The sequence below is a fragment of the Mastigoproctus giganteus genome, chromosome 3 (genome assembly GCF_048544385.1).
Source record: "Mastigoproctus giganteus isolate SK-2022 chromosome 3, ASM4854438v1, whole genome shotgun sequence".
NCBI classification, from domain to species: domain Eukaryota; kingdom Metazoa; phylum Arthropoda; class Arachnida; order Uropygi; family Thelyphonidae; genus Mastigoproctus; species Mastigoproctus giganteus.
This window is the reverse complement of record NC_143577.1, coordinates 89,317,955-89,334,563: the sequence shown is the minus strand read 5'-3', so window position 1 is coordinate 89,334,563 and position 16,609 is coordinate 89,317,955. Positions and strand designations below refer to the sequence as shown.

Genomic DNA, 16,609 nt, shown 5'->3' with positions numbered 1-16,609 from the left:
TTGAACCACAGAAGAAGGCATCGGTGGTTGCTCCTCTGCAGACTGCTTGGGAGCCCAAATTTCTGGCACTTGAAACATCGGACTGGGTTAGGAATATAAGGTTGCATTTTACATCTCAAATATCCAGCTTTTACGGTTAATGGTACAGTTGGTGTATATTGAATATAAGAATGACTGTCCAAGTAGGAGTAAGTATTCAATCTGTCTTGATGACTATCCTTTTCGAATGTATTACATTTTTATCGTTTAGTTCTTGAACGATCTCTTCCTCGGATACATTACGGAGTTGCTACTCTGCTATTACCCCTTTAGAGGAGTGTAACCTTTGTAGGAATTCTACCAACATTGGTATGTTTAAGTCATTCTAAGTATTTATGCTCGCTCATCTCTACTAGAAGGTCTCCCGATTGACGCCTACAAACAATTTCTGGAGGACCAGTCACATTTTCAAAACATTTCTGAATTAAAAATGGAAACAGTTCATTCAGTGGGTTGTCTGTCATGAAGTCCAAAATTAGAAAAAGAGAAGCGGGTTTTCAGTTACTTCTTTTTTATGCCTCTTTGCAGTGGATGTATTTATATCATCTCTTGTCGATGGATCTAGATCAGAGGATCCACGTTGTTCCTTCTAGTCCTGGGAGAGAGTTTTGAAAATATATCCACAATGATGGACTGTGGAGAACACACACACACACACACACACACACACACACACACACACACACACACACACACACACACACACACACACACACACACACACACACACAAATAAAGAATGGTGATAGATTTCCTTTCTATTTCCTACTTTAATACTTTAAGCACAGAACCACTTAGAGTAAACAAAAGAGAAAAGACACTAGAAAAGAAATGAAACTTTATAGTTGGAAAGACCACACTGTATACCGCAGAGAAAACCGCTTGTCTTTGTTAGTTGTTGGCGCATCGGCTTCTGTGGCCATAATTCACCTCCAAAGGTTTTTGCAGTACTCTGATCCAAGCCCTAGGCGGGATTCGAACCCGCGACCTTTGGGCTGCCAGGCAGGCACTTTACTCACCCGGCTAGCCCGGTAGGGCTCTCTGTCACTTGGCGCCAGCTGAATTGTTAAGAACTGTCATATTAGTGCTACCTGAGAACTAACTCATTAATTCCCCATCTGTATTAGATCCATAAAATTGCGAGTATTCGCAGGTCGATTTGTCTGTTTTGCTGGACAAAAAACTTGAGTTGTTTTTGGAAACCTTGCAATCCACTCCCGAGACCGACTAACTCAGCCACACAAAATAAAAGGAGCCCATAAAATTCCACGCGTCATTGACAGGAATCGAACCCGGGCCTTTACTACCCAGTGTGGGGGAGGAACGTGATTAGAACCACTGTGCCATCCGTGCAGACAAATAGTCCTGAAACTATTAAACATACCGAGAAGTCGAGGATTTGTCGTACTGAATACTGCATTGAACAAAATGGAGGTCAGTTTGAACAGCTGCTTTAGATGGTTTCCTTTTAATGTTTCAATTCAGGTTATTTTTATGTTTTGTAATTTATGATTGTGTAATATCACGGAAATAAATACTTCCGAGACAATACGTTTATAGAAAAGCATAAACGCATATAATATGCTCCTACATTTGTTCCGTGCAGTTTTTAAACACACATTTTATACATAATTAATCATAATAACGGACACAAGCGCATACCACTGATTACAACTGTGAAAGGCACACCAAACCTGTGGATTAATGGAAACCATCGCAATGAACAACGAGTTACACTAATCGCTCTTCAAATTTGATAGACTTGTTTGGGTAAAGGATGGCCGAAGAATGCTTACTACTTAAGTGAGCGCTGTCCCAACTGTGAGGAGGTGTCATGGTCTTAGATTTGTTACGCTGGTTAATTCTTGTAACACGAATTCTGAGTCCTACAATGATGTTCTGGACAATTCTGTATGCTCTACACTGCAGTAATTTTATAGATACCCTTACACATTCCACACTACAATTCTTCACATCAAAAACCCAAAGATTGTGAAGACATGGTTTGAGGAAAATATAACATCGGAACATTTCAGTGGTCAGCAAGGAATTCTAACCTTAATCAAGATGAACACCGTTCAGATCAATAGGAAAGCAGAATTAGAGCAAGGCTCAGATGTCGCTCTTTGTTACTGGAGTACACAAATCTTTAAAAGAGGAGGAATGGAGAACAATAAACCAGGCTTTCTACCATTAATTAGCAGGAAGTCATTGTAGACGTAGTGATGCAGCCATTATGGCCAAAGGTGAGCCACTGCGCCGTTAATTTCTCAGAATCAATATATGTTTTGTTAATAACTCCAAGCGTTTGGTGACTTTGGTCGGTTGAAGAATTTGCATTTTCTAATCAGTTGCATCTTAAAACAATTCCAGGCTTTTTTTCCCCCAGTTATTCTGCCCTCCCTTTCTTGCAGCTTAAGAAAAATTTAATATTCATTGGAATCAAGGGAATCAATCGGTTTAATTTTTTTAAAATTTCCATATAATTAAAATTCCGCTGTCGTCCTAAGTAATACTAAAAGATAATATAATTTACATAGTCAGTTGAAAATTGATTGAAAACACTATGTTCATAGCGAGTGTAATTTTTCTGCTAGAAGCTAATCAAGTAAGGTCAGACTGAATCCCCATTAACTTGATAATTGCGTTATTTTATCCTTTCTACTTATTATCCACTAAAACTTATAAGTGGCAAGACCCTGGAAAGAAGCATTCAAAATGTAAAAAAAACAACATTATTAATTACTGAAGGATAAGCTCACAAGGATAAGTAAATTTTATATCGATCTTGCCAGAGGCTTTGGAGAAGTTTTCATTATGACTATGTGGGATGGTGCCTGAAGAGACAGCTGAACAAATATTGTGCGGCATCAAAACGAGGAAGGAACATTAATCATAAAACTTATTGTAATTTCAGTCAGATTCTCAAGGCTCTTCCATTAATATGAAAATTACACTTCGCACTCTTTTTGCACTAGGCTATGCCTCTTCGACTAACTGCCTTGGCCTGCATTATGAAGAAAACTTATTCACTTCTCAAATGTTCCACTTTTCTTCCTAAGAAATAATCTTCCCACTGAAATACTAAGTTGCTTTTTTTTTTTTTTAACTCCGTGGCTGAGTTAGTCGGTCTCAGGCATAGATAGCAAGGTTTTTCGTCTAGCAAAACAGGCAAATCGACCAGAGAACACATGCAATTTACAGACACAATGCACGGCAGATGAATAAAAACATTCGGGTGGCCTAATATAATATTTTTTTTACACACTGTAGGCGATCGAATCTTTTATTTATTGCTGTGGTTTCTCAGTGTTTTCTACTCTGTTTAGAATACCTCCTCTTCCATAAGCCTGAGTGGGTAGCATCGTCATATAACTTCCGAAAAAAGTTATAATAACGAATTGATAAAATATACTGTTCAAATGGTTAAACTGATCAAATAGCTAAACTCGTTAACTGCTTGTATGTAGGTATAAACAAAATCGAAATTTTCATGTACTAAGTATATTTGAAAACTCTTCCCTTGATCAAGGTTTTGACCAATTCTTCTTGTAGAATGGTCCTTTGTAGTTAACAAATATGGAATACCAATGATAACTTCAATATAAGTAAATTGCTCTTTTACTTCTCACAAACCTATAATTGCAGAACATAATAATACTGCCTGGCCACTACATTAGGACAATGAGCTCATAGCTATTTGTACATTCGTTGGTCCGAATGATTTATACGAAATGATGTTGCACGCAGTCAAAAAGTTGTGGAATAGTGTCCTTAAATTGTGAAGTGAAGTGGGGAAAGGATTGCGCTAACGAATAACGCTTTCCATTTAATCTCAAATATTTGCACTGGGATAGACATCCGTAGATTTGGCTATCCAAGCAAGACGTTAGAATTCTTCCTCGTGTTCCTGACGCCATTCTTTCGCACATTTGTCCCGATGATTATTTGCATTGTTATCATGAACTTATGCCGCTATACCGCTTTCTCACTTGTAGTTAGTGTATTATCGGTTAACGGGGTAGTGGACCTGATGTTGTCTTCTTTTTTCTTATTAACACCAGGTGGTCAATGCTAAAATTTTCAGATAGCAATCTATTTGATGCCCCAGAAGAAATACTTCTGTCAGAATTCATAGTTTTTTTTATTTTTATTCATCGCCCCTGCTCCCCATCCACCACTGAGGCCAAACTATCCGCCCACCCACTAGCCCGAAAGCAATAAATGCGCTCGGGAGTGGGATGCTAGGGCTACACAGCACTATACCTTCACCGCCACCAGGCTGAATCCTGTCCCTTGGACCATGAGAGTATCGGTACGGCACTGAAACGTTTCACCTTCGCAGGTGAACTCACTAGCTGATTAACTCTGGCCGTGCCTTCCAGGACCGCCGATCTTCTGGAAGCAGGGACCAAGTGATGTATTGAAGCAGGGCCTGTCACAACGAGTTTAGTGATCTAGCGATTTTCAAAGCAATTTGAAAGCGTCTTTTCTACACTGGTGTGCAAAATTTAAGGACTAGTCAGGTTTTCGCCTGTAGCTTCTCATAGGAGTGGCCTAGATGTGGGAAAAACATACCAAAGGAACGATGAAGGAAACAAAACCGACACAACAACGGAAACAAAAACGGTACAGAAGGACTTCATTTAAAAATGGCAACACAGCACTGGCTGCCATGATATAGATGCATCACTGCCAAAGAGGGAACAAAGGGAAGAGGTGGTCCTCAGTAGGAGATACGGCCACCCCTAATGTCGATGCAGGCTTTGCACCGGCTGTTCATACTTGGAACAATGTTGTTGATAAGTTCTTGCGGTAACATTGTCCATTCCTCTGTCAGCGCCATCTTCAGCTGGTGAATGTTTTCTGGTGAGTGTGGATGTGCGGCTAGGCGTCTCCCCAGAGCGTCCCATATCTGTTCAATGGGATTTAGATCGATGGAACGGGCAAGCCAATCCACACGAACAATGTCCTCACTTTCCAAAACCATATCATAGCTACAGTGCGATGGGGTGTGGCGTTATCATCCATAAACACGAATTCGTGGCCAATGACACCTCGGAACAGACGCACATGGGGAAGGATTACCTCAGTACGGTAGCGTTCACCGGTTACAGTACAGCCTTCTAGTATCTGGAGTTGTGTATGTGCATACAAGATAACGCATCCCCAGACGAGAACACCTCAACTGCCATCGATCCCTTTCAGTGATGTTTGCGGGGTGATACCGTGTGCCAACCTCTCGCCAGATTAGAAGACGTACAGAATCGCTTCTGAGACTGAATCTACTCTCATCAGTAAAGAGTACCTAAAGTAAAGATTTTGTGGTTGTAACCTTTAGAAATAGTGTTGGTCCTTAGGTTTTGCACACCAGTGTATAAACAAGAGGTCAAAGAGATTTCTATAGCCTTACTTTCAAAATTATTTCTGGCTCTTTCTAAATAAAGAAGGGAGCTTCCTACCAAGAATATATAACTAATTTTTCTTACATATACTATGTTTTTTGTGTGTATATATATATATATATATAACTAATTTTTCTAACACCCTAAGCACTAACTTCTTATCGTTTGGTCACTGGTGGCACCGTTCCTGCGTGGAGGGGCTGGTAACTTGACTATAAATCCAATACTCAGTGCAAAAAGGAGAAATTATGGATTCCTTAATGTCACAAACTGTAGAGCCTAGGTGCTCACGTGAACTTGAGTCATCTCAAGCAAGAACAATTTTAAAAAAGATGATTCTTCATCTAGCCTGCGTGCTTTCTTATTTCTACTTTTTTTTTTATCACCGAAACTCTTAACAGCTTATCTCCATTTCTTCTGCAGAAAAGCATAGAGACTGTAGGAAGTACTCCTAAAATTCCTAAAATAGTCAAACGACTTTGCTCAAGCGATCTGCTTGTAGAAACATCTAACCAATAATGAGCTTAACTGATTCCATGGTACTGCAGAGATGCATTAATCTATCCGCACAACATGCACTTGTTAAGCGAATAAAAATAATCTACATAATCCAGAATAGGAAGAATTTTTCTTTGTAGAGCATAAGTAGGATCAAGACAGAATTAAACAGGTTGACAAAACGCTTAAATTAAGATGTCTTTTTTCTTTTTGAGGCATTCCGATGAATTCATTTTTATGAATATGCGCTGTCTTGACAGGAATCAGCAGCTCCAAAAACAACTTTCCCAAAGAGGCATTTCCAATACACTCAGTAACCATTAAAATATGAAAAGTCTATAATACAGAATGAATAGTTTCAATGTAACAAAATGGAGCCTAGCCTCTGCTGTCAGTATTTATTTACATGGTAATATTTCTTCAAACGTGATCAATATATGGTTGCTTTAGAATGATGCTGACCCATATATTGAGCTGTCATAAAAGAATACAAAATCACACTTAAAAGAGATAAACTTAAATTCCATATTTAAGTGCACCTTTAATTTCCAGAACATAAGCCGTTTTGAATAGTGGGCCGAATTTTTAAAGTCTATTCTATAAAATTAACTTTGAATGACAGCAATCATTAATATATTCATTAGATGTTTGGCTGTTTTCAATCGAACATGCCGGTTTGAGTTTTCTGTTATCAAACTATTCCGCAATAGACTGAAAACAAATTCCATTTAGTAAAATATTACTGACATGGACAATTGAATCAAATGCTGACAGAAAATCAAAAACGTAATTTTCTAAATTCAAGAGGATTTACGTGCAAATTATGACTGATAAGAATAAATATGAAGATTATTAGATTAAGTTGTCCGGAGATCCTAACTCAGTTCCTTGGATTTGTCCCTTTACAATTCCATTTCAGGATTTTAAAATTCTAAAAATTTCAAAATAGTAAAGGTCATGAACACTTTTTCAAAGATATGGTCAGTTTTGTTTGTTTAGATCATATGTTCCTTACGTGAAGTTCACTATTTTATGTAATATATATATATATATATATATATATATATATATATGTATATTGCGGTGAACTAATAGACTATTAAATAAATATACAGTATATCTATAGAACTCTTTTGACTTGATGTGGTTGTCCCGAGAATAAACAGAAAAATTATATATATATATATATATATATGGTGTCTCAAAAATATTGGTACAAACGTTTAGGGGAGGTAGGTAACATCTAAAGGAATGTGAATCGCATAGACACCCATAACCGGAAACGTCACCGTAAGTCGGTACATGTCGATGTTCATCAGTTCGCGAGAGGGAAAATTTCTGGTTTACTCATTCAAGCAGTAGTCGCCGCACGAAGAGCATGCATTGATATACGAACTGTGAGCTGGCAGACATGCACCTAGTGTACGGATTAGCAGAGGGCCCACACGGTGTGCTCCCCCACGTGGCACAACATCGCTTTACAATAAATGTGTGGGCAGGTATGGTCGGTGACTGCTTAGCCGGCCCATACCTGTTACCATCCCTCATGAACTCCGCTAAATATTGTATCTTTCTTGAACAAGTTCTACAGAGTTACTTGACGATGTTCGAGCAAATGTGAGACGCAACATTTGGTTTCAACATGATGGGGCGCCTGCCCATTATGGAAGGTGTGTTCGTGACCATTTAAAGAGGCGTTTTGGGCGTCGATGGATTGGCCGTGGTGGACCCGTTGCCTGGCCCCCACGCTCACCTGATTTATCGAGCCTTGATTTCTTTCTGTGGGGGGTCCTCAAATCTATCATGTATGAATCGCCTGTAGAGACGATTGGATCTCGTGGAAATGGATCTCGAGACGGAAATGGATCTCGTGGCGAGACTCGTCTGCTGCTACTGTCAAAGAAACTCCAGGTGTGTTCTACCGTGTCCGCCAATCCATGCTGCGTCGGTGTCATGCATGCATCGCGTCTCATGGTGGAACCTTCGAGCATCTGTTGTAACATCATGAAATGCATCCATCTCGTATTTTATTGTTAATATTATGTCAAATGTTTGCCACTATTTACTGTCTTGTGTCATTTCTGCTTCTACTTTCCCGTGACGTTTCTGGTTATGGGTTCCTATGCGATTCACATTCCTTTAGATGCTACCTACCTCCCTTAAACGTTTGTACCAATATTTTTGAGACACCCTGTATATATATATATATAATGAATATATTTTAAAAAATTAAAATATTATAGTTGCAAAAGTTGTATATAACCTTTAGGGATGATTAATACATTGGTAACGCCAGACTGTATATTCATTATCACAGAGACAGAAGCCCTTATGATTGTTTTTTTTTTTTTTTAAATTTGGTTGATTGACCCTTGAACAAGCTACTCATAATGTAAGTATGCAACGATACGCATTTTGTTAATTACTAGTATTTAATGTGTTCAAGTATAAAACGGATGCGGTACACTCCCCAAATGTCTATTCTCACAAAGACCTTGGAGTTGTTTTTGATAAAAATCTCTCCTTTAATGCCCGCTATTTATATGTTAAGGCCTCCGTAGCCGAGTGGTAAGGAGCGAAGGTGCAGTAGCACACGCTCTTTGAGTAGACTGGGGTTAAAGTCCCTGACTGCTAAATACGGTCGATCTACCAACCCGCACTGGGTCAGCGTGGCAGATTATGGTCCATTTCCCTCAGCATGAATCGTTGAGGAGGCTTTCATCCTGCATCGGGTTGATAATGGCTGCAGTTTACCTTTTTTTTTTTTATTTATATGTTGTCAAAAATTGAAAAAGCAAAATGGTTAATCAAACAAGAAACAGAAGCGATTCAAGACAAAAAAAAAAAAAAAGTCATTAAGCATGTTCAAAGATGCATCTTTCCCGTTCTGTCCTATGCTTCCGAAATCTGGTCTGGTGCTCCTCAAGTAACCGTCAATAAATTCCTTGCCCTAGAATATTGGGTTCTTGGATGACTCAATAGTAAGCTTCGTTTTCCCCATACAATATCCAGGCAACAGCTTTAGAAAACTTAAAAACAAAGCCTCTGCAACAGAGGATCAACGAGTGCAGTAGTGCAAGTCATGCTTCTTGCAAAGTTAATTCCTTCTGCATGCGATTCATCAAACTTAGTCAATATAATAGCTGCTCCAAACAGAGAAAATTCAAGAAACCAGCACTCAAATCCAAGCTCTTCAGGCTCAAACAAATTAATAGAATGTTCTCAATGCATTTCTTTACCTCATAAATCATTACAACATTTATTGCAACAGGTTACTCACCTCTGAAGCCTACAGGAGTCAAATATTCGATAAAATGAAGAGAACTAAAAACAACAGCCTGCCTTCAACCCCACTAACTGCAACTGAAAGCCACATGTCCTGTTCTGCATTTTTGTTTTATTCATAAGTATAATTCCTATTCATTGTTAATGTTTATATGAAATTTGCTTGCTATGTATTCGATTATTTTATTTCCTTTATATCATATCCACCCGTAGCCATTTGCTGTGATGGGCTTGCTGTATTTGCAATAAATGAATATTTATTTTTTATTTATTTTACAAAATTAAAAGTGGTTGAATTATTTGTGAAATGAAGCGAACTGAATTAACTAAATCATGCTTTCTTTCTATTTTATGACCACATTGGATCCTTCGGTTCCATTTAGTTCGATGTAATTAAATAAATAATGGGGTGTAGGTATCGAAAGTTCATGTTTAACATCTAATGTTACAGTGAGTCATGGATTCACACAAACGGGCTTCTATTTTGTTTCGTAAACATTGAGAGCGTTGTCCAAACAACATCCTCGAGTGAATTAGCTGAGAACTCCGCTCAGCTTCATCCGTCACTACAGTGTTCTTGTCTGCCGCGACTGGAGCGGAGCGCGACGGTTGTCATATTTCGAACAAAACGCAGGAGACACGAGTGTCCGTATTCAGAAGAGTTCTTGACTGGCTCTGGGAGGAATGAGTCGTTGTTCGCGCTTCCGAAGAGAGTATAACTGTATGTTCGTAGTTTGGCTTAGTTAAAATGGATTCGTAGTGGTCGAATCGTAATGGTAATAGATGTTTGTATACTGCAATTGTTATACTTGCGGAGTGAAGTTCAGTGAGCCATTCAAAGCAGTTTAGTTTTTAATCGAAATATAACAAATTCATAAAACATAACTCAGCACAATGTGGAAGAAGAGTGAAGCATGATGGCCCTCAATGAGTCCACGTTCGGATTACAGGAATGTATAACTCTTCTACAGAAATTAGCCGAGGCCCAACACTTCCTGATTTTTGATAATACTACAGTGGAATACTGCTCGCCCGAAATGTCAAAATATTTACGATTCTCTCGACCTTATGTGTTGCCGTGGTGGCAGCAACTAGTTTGGGGGATTACTTTTGGTGTGATTGTAATTGCGGCCGTGGTGGGCAATATAATAGTCATGTGGATTGTCCTGTCGCACAGCCGAATGAGAAACGTAACAAATTATTTCCTCTTAAATCTGGCCATTGCGGATTGTTTGATGGCCATATTCAACACTCTCTTCAATTTTGTCTTCATGCTCAGCAGCCACTGGCCTTTTGGAAGTCCTTATTGCACTTTCAGCAACTTCATTGCCAATCTGACTGTATCTTCCTCTGTTTTCACTATTTCAGCCATCAGTGTTGACAGGTAGGTCCGTCTCTCTTAGAAAAAAAAGTTAATTTGAACTGCTTAAAAACATTTTATTTCAATTGTTAATAGAATTTATAATTTTTCTTGTGATTAATTGTTATAATTAGTTTTGTTTTCAATATTATACTAAGGTATCACAGCACTGCGTAAATCGGGAAATTAAGGCTGTTCTGTAAGGAGTTTTTTTTTCTTTTTATGGCATCTAATGTCAGAATAACATAAAACAACTGACATTTTTAATTAAATCCAAAGCTGCTCTGCTTTGTGCTCGTGTTGAAGCTTTTAATAAACTGTTTCTTTAGGGAAAAAATATATATACATCAGTTCCTTCATTCCTATTTTTGGTGTAGATGGCTGTCATTAAATAATTTCTTTTATAAATGTTTTTTCAAAGAAAACTACGAATGTAATTTTAACAGGTAGTGATTTCATCTTTGTAAGCAACTATTCAGAATTTCTGCAATATTATAAAAAAGGAAACTTCATTATACTTGTTTTCATACGCGTTCTCAATAGAAACGGGGAATAGTCGTCTTGTATTGGGCCGGACTTGTGAAATGGGTTTATAATTAGCGCGCGAAACAGCAAAAGCCATGGTATTGAAATCGCCTCAAGGTTTCTTGTTTGTTACCACAACAGCTGATGTTGATAAGATGTTCTGAGAGTAGCAATGTTTCAATTGAGGGGAAAGATAAAACTTGGATTACTAACCAAAATAACTTCAAGGGGTGTGTCAGGGCAGCAAACTATAGAAGAATATTTAGTCTGAACTGTGTCTACAGTAAATGTCAGGAGTGTTGTCAATAAAATGGCTGAATTTGGCTTAGTTCAAGATGCTGGTATAATAGGGCTAACAGAAACGTGGTGCCACCCTGAAACTGGTGACAACGAGATCCATTACGGTATGTATAATGCACATAGGGAAGATAGAAGGGGTGGAAGAGATCATGCTTCTTATCAAAAGAAGCAGCCTGATCCCAAAAGGAGCTTTTGCTGAGTCTGAAGTTACTTCTGCCAGCATAGAACCTATGTGGTGTGAGTTAGTTGGAAGCAAAGGAACAATGAGGGTGGAAGTAATCTAGAGACCAGAACATTGTGAAGAATATTACGAGAGTATTTACATGCAGAAGAAATGACGTTGTTGTTGTTATTTAAAAGCTATTGGCGCAAGAGCAGCTTAGGCTATAATGCGCGTAGCCTAAGTAGGAGAGTTTCGTATATCAGAATTTTTTCACTTTCCTTCTTGTCGTTTAGAAAAGAATCATGATTCTGCTTAATATTAGTGTAGCTTCTCTATAAATGGTATACTATTAATTTGAAAGGCTCTTTGACGTTCTCTATGAAATTTAGGACAGTTCACCATGAAGGGATGTATATTCAATGAAACTTGACAGTTTTGGCATTGAGGGGGGGGGGTCTTCACCTCTGAGTAGGTAAAAGTGAGTCATATATGTATTCCCGATTCGCAATCGAGCGAGGGTCACTTCTTCCTGTCTATTCGATCGGAAACGAGTAGGCCACGGTCGAAGTGTATCTTTAATTAGACGAAGTTTGTTGTTAGTCTGATCTAGCCAGTCTTGTTGTCATTGTTTTATACTGCTTTGGTGGATTAGGGACTTTGTAATCTGTATATAGTATTGTTTGAAAGGCATAATCAGAGGTGGAAGCTTCTTTTGCTGCTTTGTCTGCTCTTTCCAGTTATTATAAACTGTTGTTCTCGTTAGTTGGTTTTTAGGAGCATTAGCAACTAAGCCATATTGCTCCGGGGATATGCGGTAGTCATTCCCTGACCTTTCCGCATCCTCCGTATTTGGTGGTTTTATAAACTTGGCTTCCAGTTATTCCTGTGTGGCCTGGGATCCAGCAGAATCTGATATTGCGATTTCTTTGTAATAGCTTTGATACTGATATTGAATATGTTGTAGGAGTGGGTATCTTGTGGTATTTGCATTCTGCAAAGTAATAACAGAGCTAAGCGAGTCCTTGAAAATTATGCTGTTTGCTATTTGTTTATGTTTGATTTGGTTTACGGCCATCGAAATGGCTTGTAATTCGGCAGTAAAAGTACTGCATTCTTTTGGGAGTTGTTGTATCAGAGTACTATCCTCAAAATGAATCGCAGCTCCTACACAAGTCTCTGTTTTAGACTCATCTGTATTTATGAAAGTGTGATGTGGATACTGTTCTTTGTATGCCGCATGTAACTGTTAGTAGTTTATTCTTGATAGAGTGGTTCCCCCCAGGTTCGAAAACACATATCATATATGGGTTGAACTATGCACCATGGTGGACTGGTCTGTACAATCGTAGTAGCTACGGTGTCATAATTAAGTTCTCGGCTTAGTAGTAAATCTTTCAGACGGATGTTGGCAGGTCGATTCATTCGTCGATAGGCTTGGTATATGTTTTCCCAATTATATGAAAACAGAACTTCTCTATTTGGATGATCGGTGATGGATTTTATCTTGATGGCATAGTGTAGTAACAAGTTCTGTCGTTTATGTTGTAGTGAAGGTTCATGAGCTTGTGCATAAAGCCTTTTTATAGGTAAAGTTCGGAAAACTCCAAGTGCTGTACGGAGAGCACTGTGGTGTATGGGATCTAACCATTTCAGTGCACTTGGTTTCACTGAGTCGTAAACAGCTGCTCCATAATCTAGTTTGGGACGAATAATTGCTCGATAAAGATTGAGAAGTGTATATCGATCTGCTCCCCACGTTGTTGCGGAAAGAACTTTGAGTATGTTTAATTTCTTGAGGCCCGAAAGTCTCAGTTGTTTAATGTGTTCAAGGAATTTTAGTTTCTTATCTAAGAGAAGTCCTAAGAATCTTATACTTGGTACCACTGGAATCATATGTCCGTCAAGTTTCAATTCAGGATCAGGGTGTAGGTTTCGTTTTCTACAGAAGTGTATACATGCTGTTTTTTGTGTGGAAATCCGGAAGTCATTTACTTATTTTGCTTATTGTTCCTTGTAGTTGCTGTTCTATACTACGCATATTCTGAGAGTGATAGGAAATACTGAAATCATCAACATATAAAGCTGAATCAAGGTTCTTGGAATATACTCTGTTATGATACATATTTTAATAGCGAAAAGAGTAGTGCTAAGCATCGACCCTTGAGGCACGCCCCCTTCTTGGGTGAAAACCTTTGAAGGGTAGTCTGCAGCCTAATTTGAAATGTCCTGTGTTGCAAGAAATTTGGATGTATTTAGGAAGACGCTCACGTAATCCAAGGAGGTATAGGTTTTGATGGATTCCATAACGCCATGCCGTGTCGTAAGCTTTTTCTATATCAAAGCAGATCATGACGTGATGTTCCTTTCGGATGAAGGCATTCCGTATACTGTTTTCTAATTTTATAAGTAGGTCTAGTGTTGAGCGATTTTTCCTAAAAACCATGCTGTGCGGGTCGAAAGATTATTACTGTTCAAATACCACATTAAACGAGCGTTAATGATTTTTTTCCATAACTTTACCTAAGAAACTGGACGGTAGTTGCGTGGATTAGAAAGATCCTTTCCCAGTTTTGGGAAAGCGAGAATTATTGCATGATGCCAACTATCTGGAAACTGGTTTTCTAGGAAGATTTAATTATACAAATCAAGTAATGCCATTTGTGATTGGTCGTCAAGTTCCTTTAACATCATATAGTGAATTTCGTCTGGTCCTACAGCGCTTTGCATTGTCTGGGATAGAGTAGTTTTCAATTCATAGAAAGATAATGGAAGGTTGTTTGTTTGTTATTTGATTTTTAGGAGCATTAGCAACTAAGGCCATATTGCTCCGCGATATGCGGTGGTCATAATGGAAGGTTGTACTGTTCAACATTTCTTGTGGAAAAATTCAGTTTGTATCTTTCATCCTTGCTTTATATGTTTGAAAACTCGGAGTATATGAAGTGGTTGCCGATGTTTTGGCAAAGGTTTCGCCCAGTGCATTGGCTATTTCTGAAGGCTGTGCGGTGATTTGTCCGTTGCAGTTCAGGATTGGAGGTGTATTAATCTGGTATCTGCCATTAATTTTGCTGATTTGTTTCCACACATTTTGAGATGGTGTGGAACTTGTTGAAGTGGATGCAAATTTTATCCAGGATGCTTTTCTATTGTTAGATATTAGAAGGGCTAGTAGAAAAGCATCCAGGATGCTTTTCTACTAGCCCTTCTAACATATCTGGCTCTCGCTTGTGCCTTTTTGAATGATATGAGGTTCTCCGTAGTGGGATATCTTCGAAAAATATTCCAAGTTTTATTTCTCTCTCTTTTAGCTTGTAAACATTCATCATTCCACCATGATTTTGGGTGTGTTGGGAGGTGTGATGATGTTTTTGGAATACTTTGTTCAGCAGTTTGATTAGTTTATTTGTTACATACTGTACTGCTGCCTCTAACGGATTTTTCTTGATAATATCTGCATCCAGTATTGCAATAAATTTATACATTTTCCAATCCGCTTCATTTATTTTCCATCCGGGATTTCTACGTGATGGATATGTGGTTCCTGATGACATGGTAATGATTATTGAACAGTGATCGCTGCTGAGAAGACCGATATGTACTGACCAATCAAGTATTGGAAATAATGTTGGGGAGCATATAGATAGGTCGATAGCTGTGCTATTTCCCAATGGCAGATGCATGTATGTATGCGTTCCATCGTTTAACATGGTAAAGTCATTCTGTTCATCCACTTTTCAATTTGTCTTCCTCTCCGCTCTATGGTTGTGTTACCCCACAAAGGGTTGTGCCGTTGAGGTCTCCCAATATACAAAACGGGGGAGGTAATTGAGATACTATATCTTCTAAATTTTGTTATAGTAATTCTTGATTTTGGGAAACGTAAATTGTTATAATAGTTATGAGAGTTTTAGTGGCTATTCGTACTGCAACTGCTTCGAGGGTTGTGTTTATCGGAAGAAACTGGAAAGGAATGTGAGAATTTACCAGAATTGCCACACCACCATGAGTCGTGCCTCCTGTTACTCTGTCTTTACGATATGTGATATAGTTCTTTGCTGTAGGAGAATCTTAAGGTCTGAGATATTTTCTTGTAAGCAAAGACACAGCGGGGTATGCTGGGCAATCAGATCATATATATCACGTATATTAGTGTGAATCCTCTGCAGTTCCATTGGATTATAGTTCCCATTATTTGGTTTTGGAGAATGTGTCAGACTGTTTTCTGGACATTGCTTTAAGCTTTTATAACTTAGATTTTTCCTTTGGAAAATATGGTTTACCGGTATCCATATCTTCTTCCACAAAGATCTCTAGTACTGATTCGTCTGCTTGATTGGCCGCTTCTGTGTCCATTTTTTTCCGTTGACTTTTGGTTTATGACATTACGTTTTTCTTGAGGGACTTTCGTTTCTGAGTGTTTTGCATCGGGAGGTACAGACAGTGGTGTGTTTGTGAGTTTCTCTTTTTGTTTTGGCTGCGATGTTATAAGTAGTGCTCGTGCCCCGTCTGAAATGGACTTCTTTGGAGGAATCGTGAAATTTGTTTGAGTCTCTATTGTACGGTGATTTTTTATGACATGTTCATAGGAAGGTCTGTTTATGGTAGTCGGGAGTACGGTTCTCTTGGCTTCTTGGTATGTCACACAATCTTCTACTTTATATTTTTGTATCTCTTTTTCTCTTTTCCAATATTCACAGTTTTTCGACTAGGCGGAATGGTCTTCCTTACAGTTTGAACACTGGCTGCTCGGCTGGACAGTTCTGATTGGTGTGATCCTGAGATCCACAGTTGGTAAAAAAGGTAAAGTGCAGCTATTATCAACCCACTGCAGGATGGAAGCCTCCTCAACAATTCATGCTGAGGGAAATGGACCATAATCTGCCACGCTGGTCCAGTGCGGATTGGCAGATCTACCGTATTCAGCAGTCAGGGGCTTGAACCCCGGTCTACTCAAAGAGCGCGTGCTACTGCACTGCCGCTCCTGACCACTCGGCTACGGAGGCCTACTACAGTTGGAACAGATAGCAACTCCAC

General features: G+C 38.8%; 1 protein-coding gene across 1 annotated transcript in view; it reads left to right on the top strand.

Annotated features, from left to right (window-relative positions):
• The first annotated feature begins 9,989 nt into the window (after positions 1-9,989).
• LOC150088146 (tachykinin-like peptides receptor 86C) overlaps positions 9,990-16,609 on the top strand; it is a 114,927-nt gene continuing 108,307 nt past the window's right edge. The window contains exon 1 of the mRNA XM_090370043.1: positions 9,990-10,611. Within this exon, the coding sequence (XP_090226169.1) occupies positions 10,142-10,611 (470 nt within the window). The 5' untranslated portion in view covers positions 9,990-10,141. The remainder of the gene's footprint in view (positions 10,612-16,609) is intronic.